Source organism: Nerophis ophidion, linkage group LG09 (genome assembly GCF_033978795.1).
Source record: "Nerophis ophidion isolate RoL-2023_Sa linkage group LG09, RoL_Noph_v1.0, whole genome shotgun sequence".
Classification (NCBI taxonomy): domain Eukaryota; kingdom Metazoa; phylum Chordata; class Actinopteri; order Syngnathiformes; family Syngnathidae; genus Nerophis; species Nerophis ophidion.
The window spans coordinates 61,354,850-61,379,716 of record NC_084619.1 but is presented as its reverse complement, the minus strand read 5'-3'; the positions used below and the strand labels follow the sequence as shown (position 1 = coordinate 61,379,716).

At 42.1% G+C, this 24,867-nt stretch overlaps 1 protein-coding gene across 2 annotated transcripts in view; it reads left to right on the top strand.

Annotated features, from left to right (window-relative positions):
* The window catches only part of LOC133559562 (cullin-9), a 44,150-nt gene extending 27,636 nt beyond the window's left edge, over nt 1-16,514 (top strand). Inside the window, exons 27-44 of one of the 2 annotated variants that reach the window (XM_061911425.1) lie at nt 66-261; nt 338-530; nt 612-757; nt 813-939; nt 999-1,204; nt 1,261-1,490; nt 4,287-4,404; nt 4,480-4,728; nt 4,797-4,937; nt 5,005-5,169; nt 8,799-8,962; nt 9,027-9,120; nt 9,198-9,272; nt 9,344-9,454; nt 12,701-12,818; nt 12,884-13,017; nt 15,634-15,725; nt 15,795-16,514. In XM_061911425.1, coding sequence (XP_061767409.1) covers nt 66-261; nt 338-530; nt 612-757; nt 813-939; nt 999-1,204; nt 1,261-1,490; nt 4,287-4,404; nt 4,480-4,728; nt 4,797-4,937; nt 5,005-5,169; nt 8,799-8,962; nt 9,027-9,120; nt 9,198-9,272; nt 9,344-9,454; nt 12,701-12,818; nt 12,884-13,017; nt 15,634-15,725; nt 15,795-16,002 — 2,767 coding nt within the window. In that variant the 3' untranslated portion in view covers nt 16,003-16,514. Of the gene's footprint in view, nt 1-65; nt 262-337; nt 531-611; nt 758-812; nt 940-998; nt 1,205-1,260; nt 1,497-4,286; nt 4,405-4,479; nt 4,729-4,796; nt 4,938-5,004; nt 5,170-8,798; nt 8,963-9,026; nt 9,121-9,197; nt 9,273-9,343; nt 9,455-12,700; nt 12,819-12,883; nt 13,018-15,633; nt 15,726-15,794 lie in introns of both variants that reach the window. The other variant, XM_061911424.1, reaches the window with a different exon arrangement.
* The last annotated feature ends 8,353 nt before the right edge of the window (nt 16,515-24,867 follow it).

Here is a 24,867-nt window from a genome sequence, read left to right as displayed (position 1 = left end):
ACACATCGCTAGGGTACTGGGCGGCGATGACGAAGACGACTAACAAGCTGTCGGCGTGTGTGCAGGTACTACATGGCCGACCGGCTCTTGGCGCAGACCAACGTGTGGCTGGAACGTTCCGTGGTGGAGCAGCTGGGCTCCTGCTTTCCGAATCGCTTCCCCCAGCAAATGTTGAAGAACCTGAGCGAGTCCACCGACCTGCAGCAGGAGTTCCACCTGTACCGCTTGCAGCAGCTGGACCGCACGCTGCACAACCAGCAGGTCCACAACCTTCACCTGGACCTCAGAAGCCCTCACTGGCACGTTTTCACGAGAGCCTCTTTTGTGTTGACCACAGATGGAGGAAGAGGACGAGGAGGAGGAAGTGGACGGCTTTGTGGAGCCAGAGGATGAAGCAGATGTCAAGGTCCTGATTCTGTCTCCACGCTGCTGGACCATCTCCTCTCTCTGCTTCATGGATGAGCCTTCAGAACATTTCCCATCTGAGCTGTGTGCCTACCTGACCCGCTTCACTCACTTCTACACACACAGTGGGTAGTGCTGACCCCGCCCACTCGTTGGCTTGGAAGAACCGCTAATACGTAGCAAGACTTGTCTATCTGTGTTTGTAGGTCAGTCCATGTACAGCGTGCGTCACTCCAAGCCCCGTCGACTCCAGTGGACGTGGCTCGGTCACGCTGAGCTCCGATTTGGCTGCTGCACGCTCCACGTGTCCACGCTGCAGATGTTCATCTTGCTGCACTTTAACACACAACAGGTAACACATACACACACAGACACCAGCCACGTGTAACACAGGTGTTGCTCTGCAGGAGGTGGGTGTGGCCTCTGTGCTGAAGGCATGCGGCCTTTCCAAAGACTTCGTGCTTCACGCTCTGCAGCCTCTTATTGATGAAGGAGGACCACTCAGTTGCAGCCATGCTGAGGACCCCTGCCAAGGTCACATACACACATACACATGAAAGCGCTGGCTCACCTCACCTTGTCTGTATTTGCAGGCGTGTTGCAATTGAAGCAACAGGTGGCATCTGACATCCAGGGGGGCGTGGCCAAACGTGTCCAGCTGCAGCCCAAGCAGACGTACCTGAACGTGGACGAAGACGCGGCCGCCACTTTGGAGAGGAAGAGGAACGTCATCTACTGCGTGATCGTCAACATCCTCAAGCAGGAGAAGGAGATGCACATCGACAACCTGGTCTTCAAGGTGAGATGACACACCAGCACACCAGGGGGCTTCTGACAACATTGTGGCCGTCGCAGGTTCTGGACTCCTGTCAGAAACGGGAAGCGGTCCAGCCTCCCGGTCCCGGTCCTTTCAGCTGCAGCGCGGGGGATGTGCTGTCCTGCATCATGCACGTCATCAGCAAAGGTTGCGTGCGCCGCAACCCGGACAATCCCCACATTGTGGAGTTCCTCCCAGAGGACCCGACCACGCCGCAGAAGGGCCACGCCCAGCTGTCCTTCACCAGAACGGAGACCGCCGACATCAGGCGTGTGTTAGTATGTAGGGACCATTTTTCCGGTTCCGACTGCACTTTCAATTTGGTTCTCTTAGCGATTCTTATTTAGAAAAAAGGGAACAAAAAGGTGGATTAGCATCAATTTTGTTTAGTTTGGAGGTAACGTGACGTTACAAAGCCGACAGTGAGGTCTTCAGACGCACGTAGCATCGAAAAAAAATACTTTTTGGAAAACAAATATAAGAAATAAATATTCTACCGTAGAATTTAACAAAATAGAATATGTGGAAATTACACAGGAATCAGAAATACTTTATTAATCCCCGAGGGGAAATTAACATTTTCAGCACAATCCCATTCAAGATCAGACAAACATTACAGGGAGACAGAACAGGATCAAACATTACAGGGAGACAAACAGGATCGCTGACGGGTCTGCCAACTTCCGGCGCCCCTTACAAAAAAGGTGAGATACAGATAAACAATGGGGGGAAGATGAGGAAAAACTAAAATGTAGTGTAACATTTTTAAGAATCTTTCTCATTTTCATATAAGATATACTGGTCAAACTCAAAACAATTGAATATAGTGCAAAGGTTTGTTTAGATTTGCGAAGTGAAATTTAATTATGACATTGGCTCATAACATGCAACTCAAGATATTTCATGCCTTCTTTGGATATAATTTAATTATTATGGATTATAAAAAGAACGCTTAGAAGTTGTGACTAAAGAGAGCCACGGTTTTTTCCTTCAAAGCCTCTAAAACAACTTCAAAATCCTCCAACGTTTTATATACACACTGTAAGTACGTATATAATGTAGTAACAGACACCTTCATAAGTATGTATATAATGTAGTAACAAACACCTTCATAACAGTATGTAATATGTACAATATACACACTGCATATGTGTATATATGTGTTTATATATATATATATATTAGGGGTGTGGGAAAAAATGGATTTGAATTTGAATCGCGATTCTCACGTGCGATTGAGAATCGATTCTCATTTTTAAAAAATAGATTTAAAAAAAAAAGTTTTTAATTTTTATCAATCCAACAAAACAATACACAGCAATACCTTAACTTTATAATCTAATCCCAAAACCAAACCTGACCCAGCAACACTCAGAACTGCAATAAACAGAGCAATTGAGAGGAGACACAAACAAGACACAGAACAAACCAAAAGTAGTGAAAAAAAATGTATGTTATCAACAACAGTATCAATGTTAGTTATAATTTCAGCATAGTAGTGATTAAAAATCCCTTATTGACATCATCATTAGACATTTATAAAAATAAAAGAACTATGTCACAGTGGCTTACACTTGCAACACATCTCATAAGCTTGACAACACACTGTGTCCAATGTTTTCACAAAGATAAAATAAGTCATATTTTTGGTTCGTTTAATAGTTAAAACAAATTAACATTATTGCAATCAGTTGATAAAACATTGTCCCTTACAATTATAAAAGCTTTTTTTTTTTTAAATCTATTACTCTGCTAGCATGTCAGCAGACTAGGGTAGATCCTGCTGAAATCCTATGTATTGAATGAATAGAGAACCCTTTTAAATCTGAAAAATATTGTTTTTGAATCGAGAATCACGTTGAATCGAAAAAATCTATTTATAATCGAATCGCGACCCCGTGTACAATATACACACTGTACGTGTGTGTGTGTATGTATATATATATATATATATATATATATATATATATATATATATATATATATATATATATATATATATACACACACACACATATATATATATGTGTATATATATATATATATATATATATATGTGTATATATATATATATATATATATACATATATATATGTGTGTGTGTGTGTGTATGTATATATGTATATGTAGTAACAGACACCTTTATGTATGTGCTTGTGTGTGTATGTGCACACACAGCACTTGCAGGCAGAAAACAGTGAGAATGGAGTATTTTGCCTTAAAGTTTGTCGATAAAGGTTGAGATATAAACACTGAAGCGTTGCTCTGCAAGCGGCGCTTTAAAACATATCTTACTAATAGCTAGCAGCTAACGTCTCTACGTAGCATTTTAGTTTTCTCTAAATCACTCATCTTCGCCTCCATGGTGACAAATGAAGTGAGTTTTGTAATATCTTTTTAAGTGTTCTTTCTTAATCCATAGTCATGTTTAAAGCAGCTAATATTTTTCCATTTTAACACTTATAAACTCAGGAAATATATTCCTGGACTCATGAGGACTTTAAATATGACCCTGCGACTACTTGGTGTCAGATCGGTACCCAAATTTGTAGTATCATCCAAAACTTATGTAAAGTATCACACAAAAGAAGTATAAGTGATTATTACATTTTAATAAAAGTGTAGATACTGTAGAACATGTTAAAAGAGGAACAAATGGGATCTTAACAGGAAATGAACAAGTAGATTAATAATGTTGACAATAAAAGAATGGTAAGTGACACAATATGTTACTTCATATGTCAGCAGACTAAATAGGAGTCTTTGTTTACTTACTACTAAAAGACAAGTTGTCTAGTGTGTTCAGTATCTTATTTCATGCCAAACATGTTCTTTGATTGCAATAAGAAACATATCTTGAATTAATCGTTAAATTTTTTGGTTAAAAAATAACCCCAATAATTAACTTTTTTTTGTGGTCCCCTTTATTTTGAAAAGTATCCAAATACTATTTGGTACCGCTACCAAAACACTGGTATCGGCACAACCCTACTTTCTGTTTATGTGCACGTTCTTGTGAGTCCTAACCTGGCCAGCAGTTAACCAAGTGAACAACTTGTCACAGTTCCCCGCAGTCACCGCGGCTCTTTGAAGACGGCGTTCTTGACACGGTTCTCTTCTCCATGGGTCGGACCATGACGCAGGACGAAGTGCGTCAGCTGATGAACACGACGGTCCAGCAAGTATGGACAAAGGCGCAGCCCGTGTTTGGTCCGCCAGTCTTTGCTCACTCGCATCGTTCCCCCTCATCCCCTCAGGTGGCGGCGACGCTCAGCCTGGACCTGGACCGGGCCGAGCACCTCCTGGTCCATTGCAACTGGAACGTGGACCTACTGGTGCAGCGCTACACCGATGACGCCGACGCCATTATTGTGGCCGCCGGGCTTAAGATTCTGAACCCTCAGCCGCCCCCGAGCCCCGCGTCCACTTGCCCTGTTTGTCTGGTTCCGTGCAGCGCCGGGCCGGACCCGCCGCCCTCGCTGAGCTGCATGCACTACTGCTGCAGGGTCAGAGGTCGCACAATACGGGTGGCGTAGAGCCACGGCGCCTGTGTGATGTCGTGTTGTTGTTGCAGTCGTGCTGGCAGGAGTACCTGAGCGCCCGCATCGAACAGAACCTGGTGATGAACTGCAACTGTCCCATCCCGGACTGCCAGGCCCAGCCCACTTCCAGCTTCTTCCTCGGCATCGTCGCCGACAAGGACACCATCGCCAAGGTAACGCCCGGCTCCGCCTCGCGGCGACGTGCATGCAGTCATTGTGTTGTGTTGTCGCGGCGGCCAGTACGAGAAGGCGCTTTTGCGAGGCTTCGTGGAGTCGTGCTCCAACCTGACGTGGTGCACCAACCCCCAAGGCTGCGACCAGATCCTCTGCAAGGAGAACATGGGCAGCAATGGAACCTGCTCCAAGTGCTGCTGGTCGTCCTGCTTCAGCTGCAACTTCCCAGAGGTCAGAGTTCACACCGCACACCCCCAATCGGGCAAGCGCCTCTTAGTGTTAATCTTAACTGCCGTTTTTGATCAAATCTTTTGACAAAATGGATTTTAATTTGAGTCTTCTAACTTGATTTAGTATTAAAATGTATACCTACGTATGAAACAAATTTATTATTTTATTAGTATTTACATAATTTTATTATTTTATTAGTATTAACATATTTTCATATATAAAAAATATTTTTTCCATGTTTTCAATTGTTGCTGCTTTTTGCACAATGTACTTTGTTGAGATTTTTTCTCATGTTTTATAGGCTTTTATTGACTTATTTTTATTGAAAACAACTAGCAGCAAATCTAGCATCTTCTGGTGTCATTATAAAATGTAGTCGTGTTTAGAGACTCTACTTCTGCCCCTCCATGTCCCTGACTAAAGAGACAAGCTTGGTACTGTTGCTCAAGTTGGACCTTCTCTTCCCCAAAAGCCGCTCTGTCCTCGTAATATTCGCACATTTCGTAGATGGGTGTCCGCGGTTATAACTGGGATATATTAAAATCACGTCCACATCACAGACATGTTGACAACACTCCAGACAATCGTGTGCGTTTGGTTTACATACAGTTTTGGTAGCACGGTTTTTGGTGATCAAAGTCTTTTTCAGTACGTCACTTGTCAATAGTGCTCATAATAGGCTATATATATATATATATATATATATATATATATATATATATATATATATATATATATATATATATATATATATATATATATATATACACGACCAGCCGGTGTTAATGTTTTAATTAATGTTAATGTGGTTTGGATTTGATACCAGTTTTTCCCTTGGTCGCAAACACACCGTCCGTGGCTGAAAAGTGATTGGTGGAGAATGAGGAAGTGTTGTGTGTCTGAAAAAGCGCGGACTCACAGGACGAAAGTGTTTACACTGGAGCTAAAACTTGTTGAATTGTGCTGTTTGTTGTAAGATTGGTAATAAAAGTTAAAAATAGCGTCAGACTTGGTGATTTCTTCTGGCAGCTACAATAGGTTATATCTAGAGATGTCTGATAATGGATTTTTTGCCGATATTCCGATATTGTCCAATCTTAATTACCGATTCCGATATCAACCGATACCGATATGTACAGGTGTGGAATTAACACATTATTATGCCTAATTCTGTTGCGATGACCCGCTGGATGCATTAAACAATGTAACAAGGTTTTCCAAAATAAATCAACTCAAGTTATGGAAAAAAGTCCCCACATGGCACTGCCATATTTATTATTGAAGTCACAAAGTGCATTATTCTTTTTAACATGCCTCAAAACAGCAGCTTGGAATTTGGGACATGCTCTCCCTGAGATAATCCTGATACCCACTACAACTATGGGAAATACTATATTTTGACTTTCACAAACTGCATTATTTCTTTTTTTAAACAAGCCTCAAAACAACCGCTACAAAAACAATGAAGGCACACAGCTTCAGTCCAGAGTATACTAGAGTAATAAAGTAAACAATAACATAGTCCTCCTTTAGTTCAAGACTGCCTGGCATACTGTAGAACAGGAAATTAAAAACTGGACTCAATCTGCCTTGCTCTAATGTATTAGAATGAGTAACACAAATGTGCTGCAAGCTAGTGGGGAGTGCTTGAAGTGGCCTAGCAGTCAGCCAGAGCTTTTGAAATGCTGTGTTGACAGGGCAGCTCCGTTCACTGCAAGCTGCAAAGTGTGCGACATGAAAGGCAGACTAGCCACACCAAACTCCACGTTAGCTTTTGCCATACTGCGTGCTTTGTCCATGACCACAACGTGGGCTTTCGCCTTGGGCTGGTTTTTGTTGTATTTTACTTTTTTCTCGGCGGAGTCTTTAAGCGACAACTGTGAGGTACAAATTTTAACCTACTTTGGTTAACTACTTAAACCAACTTTTTGCAGTCATTGCACATTTTTTTCAGTCAGACACACTTAATAATAATAATCCTAAACCAAAGACATAGTGTCGTTAGTCAGTCACCGTGCGAGCTCCCACGTTAGCCAGGCTACAGCACCGGCAACAACACACACTTGTTGTTTTTATGTTCCGCTCGCGGCGGTTTGATGAGGTCATAAAGTGTCGCCAGTAAACCTCTCATGCTGCAGTCGTGCTGCACAACTGCTCTGTACTTCTACCTACGTCCGTGTACCGCTCCGCACAGCGGCGTTTTAAAATGTTGTCATTAATTTAACTTTTTGAAACCGATACCAATAATTTCAGATATTACATTTTAATGCATTTATCGGCCGACAATATTGAAAGTCCGATATTATCGGACATCTCTAGTTATATCACTTTAATCTGTTTTAAAGTTAAAAAAAAAACCTCATTTTTAATGTGTGGCAGCGCGCCACGTTCAATTACATTAAAGGCCTACTGAAATTAGATTGTCTTATTCAAACGGGGATAGCAGGTCCATTCTATCTGTCATACTTGATCATTTCGCGATATTGCCTTATTTTTGCTGAAAGGATTTAGTAGAGAACATCGACGATAAAGTTCACAACTTTTGGTCGCTAATAAAAAACCTTGCCTTTACCGAAAGTAGCAGACGACGTGCACGTGACGTCACCGGTGTGAGGGCTCCTCACATCCTCACATTGTTTATAATGTGAGCCACCGGCAGTAAGAGCAATTCAGACCGAGAAAGCGACAATTTCCCCATTATTTTGAGCGAGGATGAAAGATTCGTGGATGAGGACATTGATAGTGAAGGACTAGAAAAAATAAAATAAAAAGCGACTGCTCCGGGTGGCGGCAGTGTGAGCGTTACAGATGTAATTATTCATTTACTAGGATAATTCTGGAAGATCCCTTATCTGCTTATTGTTTTAATAGTGTTTTAGTGAGATTATAAAGACATACCTCAAAGTCGGATGGCTGCGGTGAACAGGCCAATGTCTCAGAAAGAAGCCGAGGAGCCAAACTCACAGCTGCCTTTTTTGACAGCTACTGCTGGAGGACGCATAATCCACTGATGTCTCCGGTAAGATATACATCACAATTTTCCCATCCAAAAACATGCTGGTTGACGTAGAGAAACATGTTCGCTTGAACGCTCCGTGTTAAAGCTTCACAACAAACAAAGCAACACCGGCTGTGCCTCAGTGCTAAAGGCAGCTGCAATACACCGCTTTCCACCAACAGCATTGTTCTTTATAGTCTCCATTATTAATTGAACAAATCGCAAAAGATTCAGCAACACAGACGTCCAAATTACTGTGTAATTATGCGATGAAAAGAGACTACTTTTAGCTGTTAGTGGTGCTGAGCTAATATGTCCCCTCCAACCAATAACGTCACAAACACACGTCATCATACGTGTCATCATTCCGCGACGTTTTCAACAAGAAACTCTGCGGGAAATGTAAAATTGTAATTTAGTAAACTAAGCCGGCCGTATTGGCATGTGTTGCAATGTTAAGATTTCATCATTGATATATAAACTATCAGACTGCGTGGTCGGTAGTAGTGGGTTTCAGTACGCCTTTAAGGGGAAACCCATCGTTCTGTTTTGGTCATGGAAAAGTAGGTCGTTGGCGATAACCAAGACGAATATTTTAGTCCACAAAATGAAAACCGTGTTCTTCCCGCAGGCGCACTACCCAGCCAGCTGCAGTCACATGTCCCAGTGGATGGACGACGGGGGGTTTTACGAGGGCATGAGCGTGGAGGCTCAGAGCAAACATCTGGCCAAGCTCATCTCCAAGCGCTGCCCCAGCTGCCAGGCTCAGATCGAGAAGAACGAGGGCTGCCTCCAGTGCGTGACGCCCGCCGCCGAGCGCCACTAGCCGTCGCCATGCTAACATGTCATGTGTCCTCAGTATGACCTGTGCCAAATGTAACCACGGCTTCTGCTGGCGCTGCCTGAAACCATGGAAGCCTACGCACAAGGACTACTACAACTGCTCTGCCATGGTGCGTGTGCACGCCATCACACAACCCCCCCAGAGGCCCAGGTGATAAACAGGAAGTTGTTTTCCCTCTTCTTGTAGGTGAGTAAAGTGGCGCGTCAGGAGAAGAAGTTTCAGGATTTTAACGAGAGGTGCACCTTCCAGCACCAGGCCAAGGTACAAGCCCCGCCTCCTTCTGTTTCTTTTTTTTTTTGGCCAATCAAACACGAGCTGCTGTCCCGTTGCAGGACTTCGCCATCAGCCTGGAGAAGAAAGTGTCATCCATTAATGAAGCTCTGCAGATGAAATCCCTCACCTTCGTCATCGACGCCTGCAAGCTTCTGGCGCAGGCCCGGAAGGTAAGCCCGGCGCCGTCACGGCTGGGGATGATGTTCGAAAACCGATTCCATGGATTCGAATCCCTTTTTGAGAAACGGTTCCCGTTAGGGATGTCCTGATACAACTTTTTCACTTCCGATACGATACCGATATTGTAGCCTTGAGTATTGGCCGATACCGATATCAATACGATACGATTTAGGCACGAATCATACATATATTTAGTCCTTATTTTGTTGTGTGGAATGTTAGAAAAGGCTTGATAAAGTGATGTTACTGTTACTGATGTTGTAGTGTTAAAACAGAAAACAATAGTCAGCAAGAGTAGGTTTAGGAAAAACTGACCCAATTATTACTACCCAATTGGTTACATAAATGTTAACCTTCAACACAAGAGTATTACCTCAACAAATCCAATACAAAAAAAATGTTATATTTAAATTGCAAAATAACCACTAATACCAACATAATTATACAATTGAATAGAAAAAATAAAAGTAAATTAGAAGACCCTGAAAAATAACATAAATAAATCCAATGGCGGGGGCTCTGCTCTCCCTTAGAGATAGGGTGAGAAGCTCTGCCATCCGGGAGGAACTCAAAGTAAAGCCGCTGCTCCTTCACATCGAGAGGAGCCAGATGAAGTGATTCGGGCATCTGGTCAGGATGCCACCCGAACGCCTCCCTAGGGAGGTGTTTAGGGCACGTCCAACCGGTAGGAGGCCACGGGGAAGACCCAGGACACGTTGGGAAGACTATGTCTCCCGGCTGGCCTGGGAACACCTCGGGATCCCACGGGAAGAGTTAGACGAAGTGGCTGGGGAAAGGGAAGTCTGGGTTTCCCTTCTTAGGTTGTTGCCCCCGCGACCCGACCTCGGATAAGCGGAAGAAGATGGATGAATGGATAAATCCAATTAAAAAAAAAAAAAAAAAAAAAACGTTTTAAAATGCAAACAATTCAAGTTCATTTCAGTTATTTTTTTACTGTCAGCATATGTTGGAAACAACTGTGGGCAGGGACAAAATCAACACAATATTGTCCACTGTCCAACTGCTCTAAGAATTCAAAGCGCCAGTTTCACTGACTGACTGTACCCAAAACAATGTAGTAATTACTCTTAGTCTTCACTAAAGAATAGTGTAAACACAATAAACATATCACTCTAATAACAAGAGCATTAAACAAATAATAATCAGTCAGTGCTGACTACCCTTACTACTCCTCCTCCTCCTCCACTTTCTGCAGTCAGAGCATAATGTGGAGATTCTTTTTTTAAGAAGATAAGCATTTCGGCATGCTGTGCTGTTTTGTCTATAATGTAGTGGCGGATAGGAATAATGTAGCGAGGTGCTCCATTAAGCGTTTGAACCCGGCATTACTCACCACCGACAGGGGCAGGTCATCAAGCACAATAAACTGGGCTATCTTTTCTGTTATGGCCATTGCCTTTTTGCTGTCCCGTGGTAGTTTGTCACGTCTTGCAAAGCTTTCGGCCAGCGTGGGTTGCTGAAGCGAGCCAGAGGTTTGTTGCTTCGCTTTGCTGCTCTCGCGAAAATCCTCATGTTCTTTTTTGTGGTGTTTTTTCAAATGTGCGATGAGGTTGCTTGTATTGCACCTTCCCGGTTCTCTCCCTCCACGGGACACTTGCGCCTGACAAATGTTGCATTTAGCGGCAACGTCTTTGTCCGAGTTTACGTTAAAATCATTCCACACAGCCAACATCACTACACTTTGCCTTAAGCACACGCGTTGTCGTCGTTGTGATCACGTGGGCTGTGCATGCTGGATCAGAGACGCTCTTCTTCCGCAGCCGGCACCAACGTGTTGGAGTGTGATCAAACCAGAGTCCCCTATTATAGAAGTGCTGCAGCGGCAAATGGACAGCTAATATTCGAGCGCTTATATCGGAGTTTTTAGATTCAGTTCGATAAAATCCGATATTCACTTTTTTGGCTAATATCGGACTGATTTCCGATATCAATATCGGATCGGGACATCCCTAGTTCCCGTTGTCAAAACCACTATAGTAAAGAAAAATATTTGGTTCTTTATTCGAATCCATGGGAACGAATCCCGAGTCACAGGAAATGTCCTGTGGCACGTCACAGGAAATGACGTAGCTCAGTCAATCCGCGGCAGATACAGAAGCAGCAACAACAATAGACCGCTCCAAGGCATGGCTTCACTTTACTAAGAAATACGACAAGGAAAAAGCTATCCGCAATTATTGCCAGGCTTCGCTTTCCTGTAAGGTGAGCAGTACAACAAACACGTTGAAACATGTTCAGGCCGTACATAACCTGAAGGTTTAGAGCAGGGGTCGGCAACCCGCGGCTCTTTGGTCACTCTGATGTGACTCAGCTGCATAATCTCCGACCCCCCCCTGATTATTTTGGGAGGTTTTAGAGCAGGGGTCGGCAACCCGCGTCTCTTTGGTCACTCTGATGTGGCTCAGCTGCATAATCACCGACCCCCCCCCTGATTATTTTGGGAGGTTTTCGGAGTTTGGTGCCTCTCCCGGGAATCACTTGGGGACAACATTCTGCGGTCTTCACCCAGTCTATAATATTGAGTGCGTGCCGGGATGGCAATGCTTTTATTTCCTTTTTAACATGTCGTCGCGCCCGCTTTATCACTAAGCTACCTGATTGTCGGCCGGTCGCATGCTATATGCAGCTCTTGACAACTCCCGCAAATATCTGCAAGGCATACTTGTTCAACCGCCATACAGGTTACACTGAGGGTTGTAATATAAACAACTTTAAAATTTTTACTAATATGCGCCACACTGTGAACCCACACCAAACAAGAATGACAAACACATTTCGGGAGAACATCCGCACTGTAAGACAACATAAACACAACAGTACAAATACCCAGAATCCCATGCATCCCTGACTCTTCCTGGCTACAATATACAAACCTGCTAGCACCCAACCCCGCCCACCTCAACCGATGCAAGGAGGGGAGGGGTGTTTGTTGCTAGTGAGTGTCAATATTTATCGATTTTATTTTATTTATTTTATTTTTTTATATAAGTGAAGGCTGCCAAAAGTGAGCTTTTATTAAAGCAAGTATTATGTGTTTTGTTCCATATACAACAACCTATCTGGATTTGATAAGAGAATCGTTAAGGAATCTGTTTGATAAGAGGATTCGATAATGGCATCGAAATCGATAATTTTTTAACAAACATCAACCCTAGTCACGGCGGACCCGTCTTCCGAGTCGCCACTGAACGTGTTCATCTGCTCTCGTACCGCAGGTGCTGGCCTACTCGTGCGTCTACAGTTTCTACAACCAGGACAGCGACAAGATGGACGTGATGGAGCAGCAGACCGAGGCTCTGGACCTGCATACCAACGCCCTGCAGATCCTGCTGGGTGAGTCTCCACAGCCCGCGGACGGGTCAGCGCCAGCTTTAACGTGAGCGCCACCTGTTGGTCAGAGGGGACGCTGCTGCAATGCACCGACCTGGCCTCCTGCGTCCGTCTACTGAAGGCGGAACACATCAACACGGGGCTGGAACTGATCCGACGCATTCAGGAGCGCCTGCTGGCCATCCTGCAGCACTCCACCCAGGTGAGTGCCAACTCACTTCTCTCCAAAAACAATACGACCTCCATTTGGGTTGTCCCGATCCGATATTAGGATCAGATCGGCCGCCGATATTTGCCAAAAAATGCGTATCGGCAAGGCATGGGAAAATGCCGATCCAGATCCAGTTTTTTAAAAAACTCCGGTCCGTGTTTTAAATAATACATTCCAATCTTCTGCTGCTCCCTAAACTCCGTTCCGCATTTTCCAGAACACCTTCAAAACATCCACAGGTCTGTGTTCTAACCATTCAGACGGCCGTGTGAACTAAAAGTTACGGTAAAAATGTCAGATGTGTGGGATTATTGTACCCTACAAAATGAAAAAAATGAAGAGATGGAGTGCAAAACATGCCACAATAAAGTCAAGCCTGGTGGTAAAGTTGTAAGACATTAGTGAGAGGCTTTTTAGCACTCATCATAGATGAACACAGGAGCAGGCTGACACCTAAGCATCTTGAAGTGCTCGTCTTTGTCAGAAAGAATCTCCCCATTATGCTTGGACTTCAATTGTTTGCCCCCCCCCCCTAACTGGGGCAAACAATTGAAGGGAGTGTGTAGATATATGTTTTTAAGTTCACGCTTGTTCAAGAGCAAGTATTGAGGCTGAGTTATAGACATTTTATCCCACTCAGGTTGTTTGTGTGTTTTGCTTTTTTAAATAATGTTTACAGCATTATTTGCACTTTATACTGTTCACTTTTTTACTGTTTAATGATGCCATTTCTGTCTGTCATGTATAATTTTTGATATTTTGTGTTTATCCTTGAATACCAACTATTGTGTATTATTCAAACTCACCTAATTCAGCTGGCTAGTTGTTATCAAGAGTACTAAAATCCTTTTCAGCATGAATCTGACAATTAAGTAGGCTAAATAACTTTAAACTTTAATACATGCTCTGATAGGCCAGTATCGGTATCTGATCGGAAGTGCAAAAACCTGGATCGCGGCATCCCTAACCTCCATTTACCAACTTAATCGGTTCGTGGACATATTTTGTAAATAGAACACTACACAGTGAGCTAATGTTGAGCTAAAAGCTAATTAGCCTTCACCTCAAGGACTGCGAGCGAGCTGAACTGCCGCTTATGTTTCTAGAACGTCATCGGGCTCATAGTGATGTTACTAGTAGTTGACTGGGAGGTGTTATCATTTGGGGAGACTCCGCTGCCTTATTCTCACCTGCTAAACACTTTTCTGCTCACCCCACTGTCTCTCCTCTCTGCCTGCCTCCGCCGTGAGCACTGACTCCATGCGCTCTGAATACGCACTGCTGATTGGCTGTTACCCCTCTGCGTGTAACCAATCAAGTGGTTCTGTGGGTGGGACAATGCTGGGTGCCGCAGAGGAAGTACGAAGCGTAGCAGCTTGTTAAGACTTTAGTCGGTGGCTCTTTGTTGTTAACAACAAAGCGCTGCGGGTAGGGCTGGGCGATATGACTAAAAAATGATCACGATATAAGTGTTTCATATCAGTCGATATCGATAATTATCGATTAAAAAAAAAACTAAAAACTATTCTAAATAAAGACCAGGAGAAAAAAGGCTGAATTTAAATACTTTTATTTTAAATATAACCTTTAACCTTTAGAACAAGGTCAGCATTAGGAAAAACAATCAAATAAATGAAAATACTGGTCGATGTGCAAATATTGACATTAAATAAATGCTTACCCAGACTTCTCAACTATGCTGAGCGGTAGCATGTCCTTCGCTAATTGATACACCACTGCATCCCTTATTTCTTTATAATGTTTTGAATTTTTGTCGTATGGCACTGCTGCCGAGTGCCTCTCGATGGTGGTCTGTTGTTGCCGCTTCGGTGCTGTTCCACTTGCACCGGCTGATGTGGCTGTTTGCTGCTGTACTCCAGCGGGTGAGCGCGGCTCAGGTGGTAAAATAAGTTTGTCGTGTTCCAAGACTTGGTCGGGACTACGACCTTGCAAAGTTTGCAGACAGTATTACTCTGATTCGTATCAGACTTAAACAATCCAAAATACTGCCAAACTGGTGACGTTTCCTTTTTTATTTACAATTTCCTCTTGTGCTGCCGCACTCATATTCCCGTTTCGTTGATTTACGTGGACCCCGACTTAAACAAGTTGAAAAACTTATTCGGGTGTTACCATTTAGTGGTCAATTGTACGGAATATGTACTGAACTGTGCAATGTACTAATAAAAGTATCAATCGATCGTTGCTTTTTTTTTTCCCCCCTGTTAGCATTTCCCAGAATGCCTTGCGGTTCAGGCTCGGCCGTGATAGGTCGAGCGGCTAAAGCCCTTCCTTTGCCTACACCCCCCAGAATGCCGTGCGGTTCCGGCTCTGCGTTTCTTACTATTTTTTTCTAACAGAACTCAGTGAAATTATCGAACGTTCTATCGACCCCATTTTCTATTGATATTGATCACATGTCTATCGCGATATATATCGTTATCGTTTTATCGCCCAGCCCTAGCTGCGGGAAACCCTAAGTTCCCATCCCTGTCTCCACCAGGATCCAGATCAAGTGGATTAGTTTTTGTCCTCTTTCCTCAGCCTTTGGTCTTCCGAAATCGAGTTCTATCTTGCCTTTATGACTGTTTCTCGTCTCGCCTTCAGGACTTCAGGGTGGGTTACCCGTCCAAAAGCGGCCAGGAAGCGGACCCGAAGCAAAGCTGCAACCTGTCCAACCAAAGCGAAGCTAACAAAGCGTGAGTAAAACCCCGCGGCGGCATCCGGACCTTTACCAAAAAAAAAAAGTCCCGCTCCTTGTCCTCCAGGTCCAAGTCGGACCGAACGTCCACCTCGGGGGACTCGGACAACAACAACTGCGCCGGCGAAGCGGAGGACGAGGATGACGAGTACGACGAGGACTACGTACCGGAGTGGCACGAGGACTACGACGAGGAAGAGATAGACGAGGATGACTTTTTCTCTGACGACGAGGAGTCCGAGAACCTGGAAAGGGACTTCAGCCCCTTCGACTGAAGCACGCGGAGCACAAAACTTTCCAGCGAGGGAGACTTGGGCCCCGCCCCCTCACACGGCCGTCCCACGCATGAAACGACACAGCTTCGCTTGCATCACGCCACAGACTCCAACGTGCGGCAAAGCGGGGTGTTGGACCATCTCTGACCCCGCAAGGTTTTGTCAGACATTGTCGCTTAGTTCTTCCGTAGCAACCTTGGAGGAGGTCATGGCGTTTTGGAACAAGTCTCCGAGCAGCCGACGCTAGTCCTGAGAGTCTTTCCTACTTCTGGATTTTTGGTGACGAGAAAGAATGTCCGATTTTACGTTTGTTAAGCTGCTTTAGTTTGGCTCAATTTGGTTTCTACGTCGGAATGGAAACAGGTGGGAAGAGTGAAGTTGCCGTTTCAGCCCTCCATGCTAACAGCACAGCTCATATTTACGTGTTCATATTCCAATAAATCTGCTTTCTTCGCTGGAGTCGCCGACTTCCACCAGCAAAATCAATAAAAAGCTTTCATTTTACACGCAAACTTTATTCTCTAGCTGTCTGTTCATTTGTTGGTCATTTGGTGAAGTTTGTCCTTCTAGTCACTTTAATAGGTGTTTATTTTAGGGCTTGCCAGCAAATGTTGGCTTAAAAACTTTTTTCCAGTTCGCCACACACCATCCATCATCTTCCGCTTATCCGAGGTCGGGTCGCGGGGGCAACAGCCTAAGCAGGGAAACCCAGACTTCCCTCTCCCCAGCCACTTCGTCTAGCTCTTCCCGGGGGATCCCGAGGCGTTCCCAGGCCAGCCGGGAGACATAGTCTTCCCAACGTGTCCTGGGTCTTCCCCGTGGCCTCCTACCGGTTGGACGTGCCCTAAACACCTCCCTAGGGAGGCGTTCGGGTGGCATCCTGACCAGATGCCCGAACCACTTCATCTGGCTCCTCTCGATGTGAAGGAGCAGCGGCTTTACTTTGAGTCCCTCCCGAATGGCAGAGCTTCTCACCCTATCTCTAAGGGAGAGCCCCGCCACACGGCAGAGGAAACTCATTTCGGCCGCTTGTACCCGTGATCTTATCCTTTCGGTCATGACCCAAAGCTCATGACCATAGGTGAGGATGGGAACGTAGATCGACCGGTAAATTGAGAGCTTTGCCTTCCGGCTCAGCTCCTTCACCACAACGGATCGGTACAACGTCCGCATTACTGAAGACGCCGCACCGATCCGCCTGTCGATCTCACGATCCACTCTTCCCCCACTCGTGAACAAGACTCCTAGGTACTTGAACTCCTCCACTTGGGGCAGGGTCTCCTCCCCAACCCGGAGATGGCACTCCACCCTTTTCCGGGCGAGAACCATGGACTCGGACTTGGAGGTGCTGATTCTCATTCCGGTCGCTTCACACTCGGCTGCGAACCGATCCAGCGAGAGCTGAAGATCAAGGTCAGATGAAGCCATCAGGACCACATCATCTGCAAAAAGCAGAGACCTAATCCTGCGGTTACCAAACCGGAACTCCTCAACGCCTTGACTGCGCCTAGAAATTCTGTCCACAAAAGTTATGAACAGAATCGGTGACAAAGGACAGCCTTGGCGGAGTCCAACCCTCACTGGAAATGTGTTCGACTTACTCCCGGCAATGCGGACCAAGCTCTGGCACTGATCGTACAGGGAACGGACCGCCACAATAAGACAGTCCGATACCCCATACTCTCTGACCACTCCCCACAGGACTTCCCGACTTCGCCACACACTTAAAAATTAAAATATGCGGGGTTTTTTTAGATTTTTAATATCAAAACCAATACAATATGTGGATTTTTTTTTTTTTTTTATCCTTTAGGACTAGACTCAACGTTTGGTCCCGGGGACCTAAAAATGTCTGTCATAATTTTTTTTTTAAATAACTCATTATTTTTTGGGTTTGTTTTCCGCAGTAAATCTGTAGGTCAACTTCAGGTCCATCTATTGATAAAAACATTTTTTATTTTTTTTTATGTGCTATGTATGCCATGTTGGTCAAACAACCATTTTCATGACAAAAATGCAAAATACGTGTTATTTAAAATAAAATAAACATTTAAGTGAAATATTTGATGTGAAATAATTGGAGCTTTCAATATTTCTAATTCATAACAAAATGGGTTTAAACTTTTTTTTTAGTAACAGTTAAAAATATATATATATGTTCTAATCTATCCGTCCATTTTAAATGTATACTTTTATGGGGGGGGTTCTGTTCATTTTTTTTCCTTTTCTGGGGAAAAAACAACCTTTTTTTTGATGGCAAAATTCGTGTAATTAAAAAAAAAAAAGTGGAATATTTGATGTGAAGTAATTGGATTATTAGATCAATAATTCATTTAAAAAAAATGTAATCATTTTTGAGCAATGGCAGTTAAAAAAAAATAAAAATCCATCCATCCATCCATCCATCCATCCATTTTCTACCGCTTATTCCCTTTCGGGGTCGCGGGGGGCGTTGGCGCCTATCTCAGCTACAATCGGGCGGAAGGCAGGGTACACCCTGGACAAGTCGCCACCTCATCGCAGTGAGGTGGTGACAATAAAAATCAAATTTAAATTATTTGGGGTCCAAAAGGGCTCCATTCATAAAATATTTAAAAATAAGTAATACTTTTTTTTTTTTACTTTCAACATTTAAGTCTCCATATCAACTTCAAACCTATGTAAGTATGTTTCATTTTTTTTGTGTTCATTTTTTGTTTGTTTTTTATGGCAAAAACTGAAAGTGTGCATTATTTATTTTTTAGATTATTCCGAACATGAACACATTTACAATACAATACAGACAATTTAATATCACCTCACATCACATGTCCGAGAAGGAGTAGGAAGAAGCAAAGCTTATTTAATCCCCTTTCCCACGTCAGAGCGCCCACAAATATATACATTCATATAGGTTTAAAAACAAACAAACGTTTAAAAAGAATAACTGATGTAAAATAATTGGAGCCTTCAATATGTCAATAATGCATAACAAAATGGATTTTAAATATTTTTGAGCAACAACAGTTTAAAGAAAATTCTAATCTATCCGTTCATTTCAAATGTATATTTTTATGAGAGTTTTGTGTTCATTTTTGCCCTTGTTTTTTATTGCAAAAATGCAAAATTTGCGTAATTATAAAAATATTTATATTAAAATATAATATATATAATCTGTCAATTTAAATGTTATATTTTCATGGGGGTTTTGTTAATTTTCTGCCCTTTTTTGGTCAAAGAAAACCATGTTTGTTTTAATGGCAAAAACGCAAAATTTGCGTATTTAAAGAAGTCAGTGGAATATTTGATGTGAAATAATTGGATCAATAGGTCAATAATGAATGAAGAAATTATTTTATTTCATTATTTTCGAGCAAAGATAGTTAAACAAATACAAATCACATTAAAATGATTGGGCTTCTAAAAGGACATTTTTTTTTAAACTTTCAACCCTTAAGTCTCTACTTAACTTCAAAAAGTTAAGTAGGTAAATTAGTAGTTAAGTAAAGTCAACTTCAAACATATCTGTAACACAGGGGTCACCAACGCGGTGCCCGCTGGCCCGTTCTAAAAATAGCTCAAATAGCAGTACTTACCAGTGAGCTGCCTCTATTTTCTAAATTACATTTAATTACTAGCAAGCTGGTCTCGCTTTGCTTGACATTTTTAATTCAAAGAGAGACAAAACTCAAATAGAATTTGAGAAAACCAAGAAAATAATTTAAAGACTTGGTCTTCACTTGTTTAAATAAATAAGTAAATACTTTGCAATTTTAGAGAAAAAATACAACCTTAAAAATGATTTTAGGATTTTTAAACACATATACCTTTTTAACTTTTAAATTCCTTCCTCTTCTTTCCTGATAATTTAAATCAATGTTCCAAGTTTTTTTAATTTTTTTATTTTAAGAATGATAAATACATTTTAATTTGATTCTTCATTATAGCTTCTGTTTTTTCGACGAATAGTATTTGTGAAATATTTCTTCAAACTATTTATGATTAAAATTAAAAAAAAATATTCTGGCAAATCTAGAAAATCTGTAGAATCAAATGTAAATCTTATTTCAAAGTCTTTTGAATTTCTTTTAAAATTTTTGTTCTGGAAAATCCAGAAGAACTAATGATTTGTCTGTTAGAAATATAGCTTGGTCCAATTTGTTATCTATTCTAAAAAAGTGCAGATTGGATTTTAACCTATTTAAAACATGTCATCAAAATTCTAAAATTAATCTTAATCAGGAAAAATTACTAATGATGTTCCGTAAATTATTTTTTTAATTGTTTCAAAAAGATTCGAATTAGCTATTTTTTCTCCTCATATTTTTCGGTTGAATTTTGAATTTTAAAGAGTCGAAATTGGAGATAAACTATGTTTAAAATTTTAATTTAATTTTTTTCGTGTTTCCTCTTTTAAACTGTTCAATTAGGTGTTTTTTTCCATCATTTATTCTTTACAAAAAACCTTCCGTAAAAGGCAAAAAAATGTACGACGGAATGACAGACAAAAATACCCATTTTTTTATATATACATATTTAGATTTATTTATGAAAGGTAAATTGAGCAAATTGGCTGTTTCTGGCAATTTATTTAAAGGCCTACTGAAATGAGATTTTCTTATTTAAACGGGGATAGCAGGTCTATTCTATGTGTCATACTTGATCATTTCACGACATTGCCATATTTTTGCTGAAAGGATTTAGTAGAGAACAACGACGATAAAGTTCGCAACTTTGGTCGCTAATAAAAAAGCCTTGCCTGTACTGGAAGTAGCAGACGATGTGCGCGACGTCACGGGTTGTGGAGCTCCTCACATCCTCACATTGTTTACAATCATGGCCACCAGCAGCGAGAGCGATTCGGACCGAGAAAGCGATAATTTCCCCATTAATTTGAGCGAGAATGAAAGATTCGTGGATGAGGTTAGTGAGAGTGAAGGACTAGAAAAAAAAAAAAAAGGCAAGGGCAGTGGGAGCGATTCAGATGTTATTAGACACATTTACTAGGATAATTCAGGAAAATTCCTTATCTGCTTATTGTGTTACTAGTGTTTTAGTGAGATTATATGGTACCTGATAGTCGGAGGGGTGTGGCCACGGGTGTGGTGACCGCCAGTGTCTCTGAGGGAAGCCACGCAGCTACCTCTTTGACAGTTGCAGGAAGAACGATGAAAGCTCCGCTCACGTCTACGGTAAGAGCCGATTTATTACCACAATTTTCTGACAGAAACCTGCCGGTTGACATGTGGTCGGGAACCATGTTCGTTTGACCGCTCTGTTCCCTAGAAAAGCTTCCCCTTCGGGAATGTAAACAAGGAAACACTGGCTGTGTTTGTGTTGCTAAAGGCGGCTGCAATACACCGCTTCCCACCTACATCTTTCTTCTTTGACGTCTCCATTATTAATTGAACAAATTGCAAAAGATTCGGCAACACAGATGTCCAGAATACTGTGTAATTATGCGATTAAAGCCGACTACTTATAGCTTGGATCGGGCTGGAAAAAAATGTCCGCTACAATCCGAGATGTCACGCGCACGCGTCATCATACCGATGTTTTCAACAGGATACTTTGCGCGAAATTTAAAATTGCAATTTTAAAAAGGCCGTATTGGCATGTGTTGCAATGTTAATATTTCATCATTGATATATAAACTATCAGACTGCGTGGTCGGTAGTAGGCCTTTAAGGTTGGTAGCCCTTTGCATTAATAAGTACCTAAGAAGTAACTCTTGGTTTCAGAAAGGTTGGTGAGCCCTGCTGTAACATGTGTTTGTTTTTTTTGTTTTTTTATGGCAAAAACACCAAACGCGCGTTACTATTCCCAAATATACAATTTCAAAGTGGAATATTTGATGTGACCCAATGCTACGAAGTGGCTGGGGAGAGGGAAGTTTGGGCTTCCCTGCTTAGGCTGCTACCCCCGCGACCCGACCTCGGATAAGTGGAAGAAGATGGATGGATATTTGATGTGAAGTAATTCCATCCATCCATCCATTTACTACCACTTGTCCCTTTTGGGGTCGCTGGAACCTATCTCAGCTGCATTCGGGTGGAAGTCTGGGTACACCCTGGACAAGTCGCCATCCTCATCGCAGTGTGAAGTAATTGGAGCAGGCCCGGCCCTAACCAATCTGGCGCCCTAGGCAAGATTTTAGGTCCCCCACCCCCACACACACCGGCAGTGAAGTGTATTTACTCACAAGAAACCGAATAGCTTTGTCTTTGACCTTTTTTTTTTTTACTTAAAGAAAGAAAATTAACAATCAGAATAGTTAACAAGATTAAAAAAAATATGAACAAATAAATGAATACAAAAAATAAAAAATGAATATATGAAATACAATATTTTTTACGGTAGATGTGGTCGATGGCCCATGGGTGGGATTTAGAAACTTCAACAGTGCATCTGAAGAGAGGAGTATGTGACACCATTGAGTCTAATAATACAATCATATGATTCCAAGAATAAAATGAAATGATATAATATAGATGAAAGACCAAAGAGATATATGTATGATGTTAACTAATATGCAAATTAAATTAGATTCAATTTATTGTCATCATTACAGTGAAATGTTGAATAGCAGAATGCAAAGTAACAGAATAATATATTATATGAGAATGTTATGTTATGATTATCTTTAACCGACTCACAGCAGTGCTCAAATTAAAAAACAGCATTCCCTCTCATGTGATATTGCTCAATTAAAGGCCTACTGAAACCCACTACTACCCACCACGCAGTCTGATAGTTTATATATCAATGATGAAATATTAACATTGCAACACATGGCAATACGGCCTTTTTAGTTTACTAAATTGCAATTTTAAATTTCCCGGAACTTTTTTCTTGAAAACGTCGCGTGATGATGACGTGTACGCTTGACGTCACGGGCTGTTAGGAAATATGATTGCTGCACACACACACAGCTAAAAGTCATCTGCTTTAACAGCATAATTACACAGTATTTTGGAGATCTGTGTTGCTGAATCTTTTGCAATTTATTCAATTAATATTGGAAAAGTCACAGTAGAAAGATGGAGTTGGGAAGCTTTAGCCTTTAGCCACACAAACACACGGGGATTCCTTGTTTAAAATTCACGGAAGTGAAACTTTACTATGGATCACAGCGGACATGGATCCCGACCGAATGTCAACCAGCAGGTTTCGGTGAGAAAATTGTGGTAAAAAGTCGCTTCTTACTGGAGATCAACTGAGCTTGTGGCGCCCATAAAGTTGCCGTCGACTTCCCTGAGACACTGCACACCTGTGGACAAACACCTCCGACTATCAGGTACTGTTAAACTCACTAAAACACTGGCAAGACAATAGAAAGATAAGGGATTTCCCAGAATTATCCTAGTAAATGTGTCTAAAAACATCTGAATCCGTCCCAATGCAATTGCGTTTTTTTTTTTTTTTTTTTTTCTAGTCCGTCGCTATCAATATCCTCAAACACGAATCTTTCATCCTCGCTCAAATTAATGGGGAAATTGTCGTTTTCTTGGTCCGAATTGCACTTTTTGTTGGAGGCTCCCATTATAAACAATGTGAAGATGTGAGGAGCCATCAACATGTGACGTCGTCGTCTGCGACTTCCGGTAAAGGCGGGGCTTTTCTGTTAGCACCAAAAGTTGCGAACTTTATCATGGATGTTCTCTACTAAATCCTTTCAGCAAAAATATGGCAATATCGTGAAATGATCAAGTATGACACAGAATGGACCTGCTATCCCCGTTTAAATAAGAAAATCTCATTTCAGTAGGCCTTTAACATTATTGATGTGCACTTTAACAACCAGGCTTACAACTATACCTAATATATAAAGGAGTGGAAAAGTGGATAGCAGGTCCATTCTATGTGTCATACTTGATAATTTCGCGATATTGCCATATTTTTGCTGAAAGGATTTAGTAGAGAACATCCACGATAAAGTTCGCAACTGGAGAAAAGCCCTGCCTCTACCGGAAGTCGCAGAAGATGACGTCACATGTTGAAGGCTCCTCAAACAGCTACTCAGACCGAGAAAACGACAATTTCCCCATTAATTTGAGTGAGGATGAAAGATTTGTGTTTGAGGATATTGATAGAGACGGACTAGAAAAAAAAAAGTTTAAAAAAAAAACCGCGATTGCAATCACGTTGCATTGAGACGGATTCATATGTTTTTAGAGACATTTACTAAGAGAATTTTGGGAAATCCCTTATATTTCTATTGTGTTGCTAGTGTTTTAGTGAGTTTAATAGTACCTGATAGTCGGAAGTGTACGTCCACGCCCGGGTGTTGACGCGCAGTGTCTCGGGGAAGTCGACGGCAGCTGTACGGACGACACAAGCTCAGTTGATATCCGGTAAGAGGTGACTTTTTAACCACAATTTTCTCACCGAAACCTGCTGGTTGACATGTAGTCGGGATCCATGTCTGCTGTGATCCATAGTAAAGTTTCACCTCCGTGGATTTTAAACAAGGAATCACCGTGTGTTTGTGTGACGCTGAAGGCTGAAGCTTCCCAACTCTGTCTTTGTTCTTTGACTTCTCCAATATTAATTGAAGTCGCTTCTTACCGGAGATCAGCTGAGCTTGTGTCGTCCATAAAGCTGTCGTTGACTTCCCTGAGACACTGCACGTCAACACACCTGTGGACTCACCCCTCCGACTATCAGGTACTGTTAAACTCACTAAAACACTAGCAACACAATAGAAAGATAAGGGATTTCCCAGAATTATCCTAGTAAATGTGTCTAAAAACATCTGAATCTGTCCCAATGCAATTGCGTTTTTTTTTTTTTCTTTCTAGTCCGTCGCTATCAATATCCTCAAACACAAATCTTTCATCCTCGCTCAAATTAATGGGGAAATTGTCGTTTTCTCGGTCCGAATAG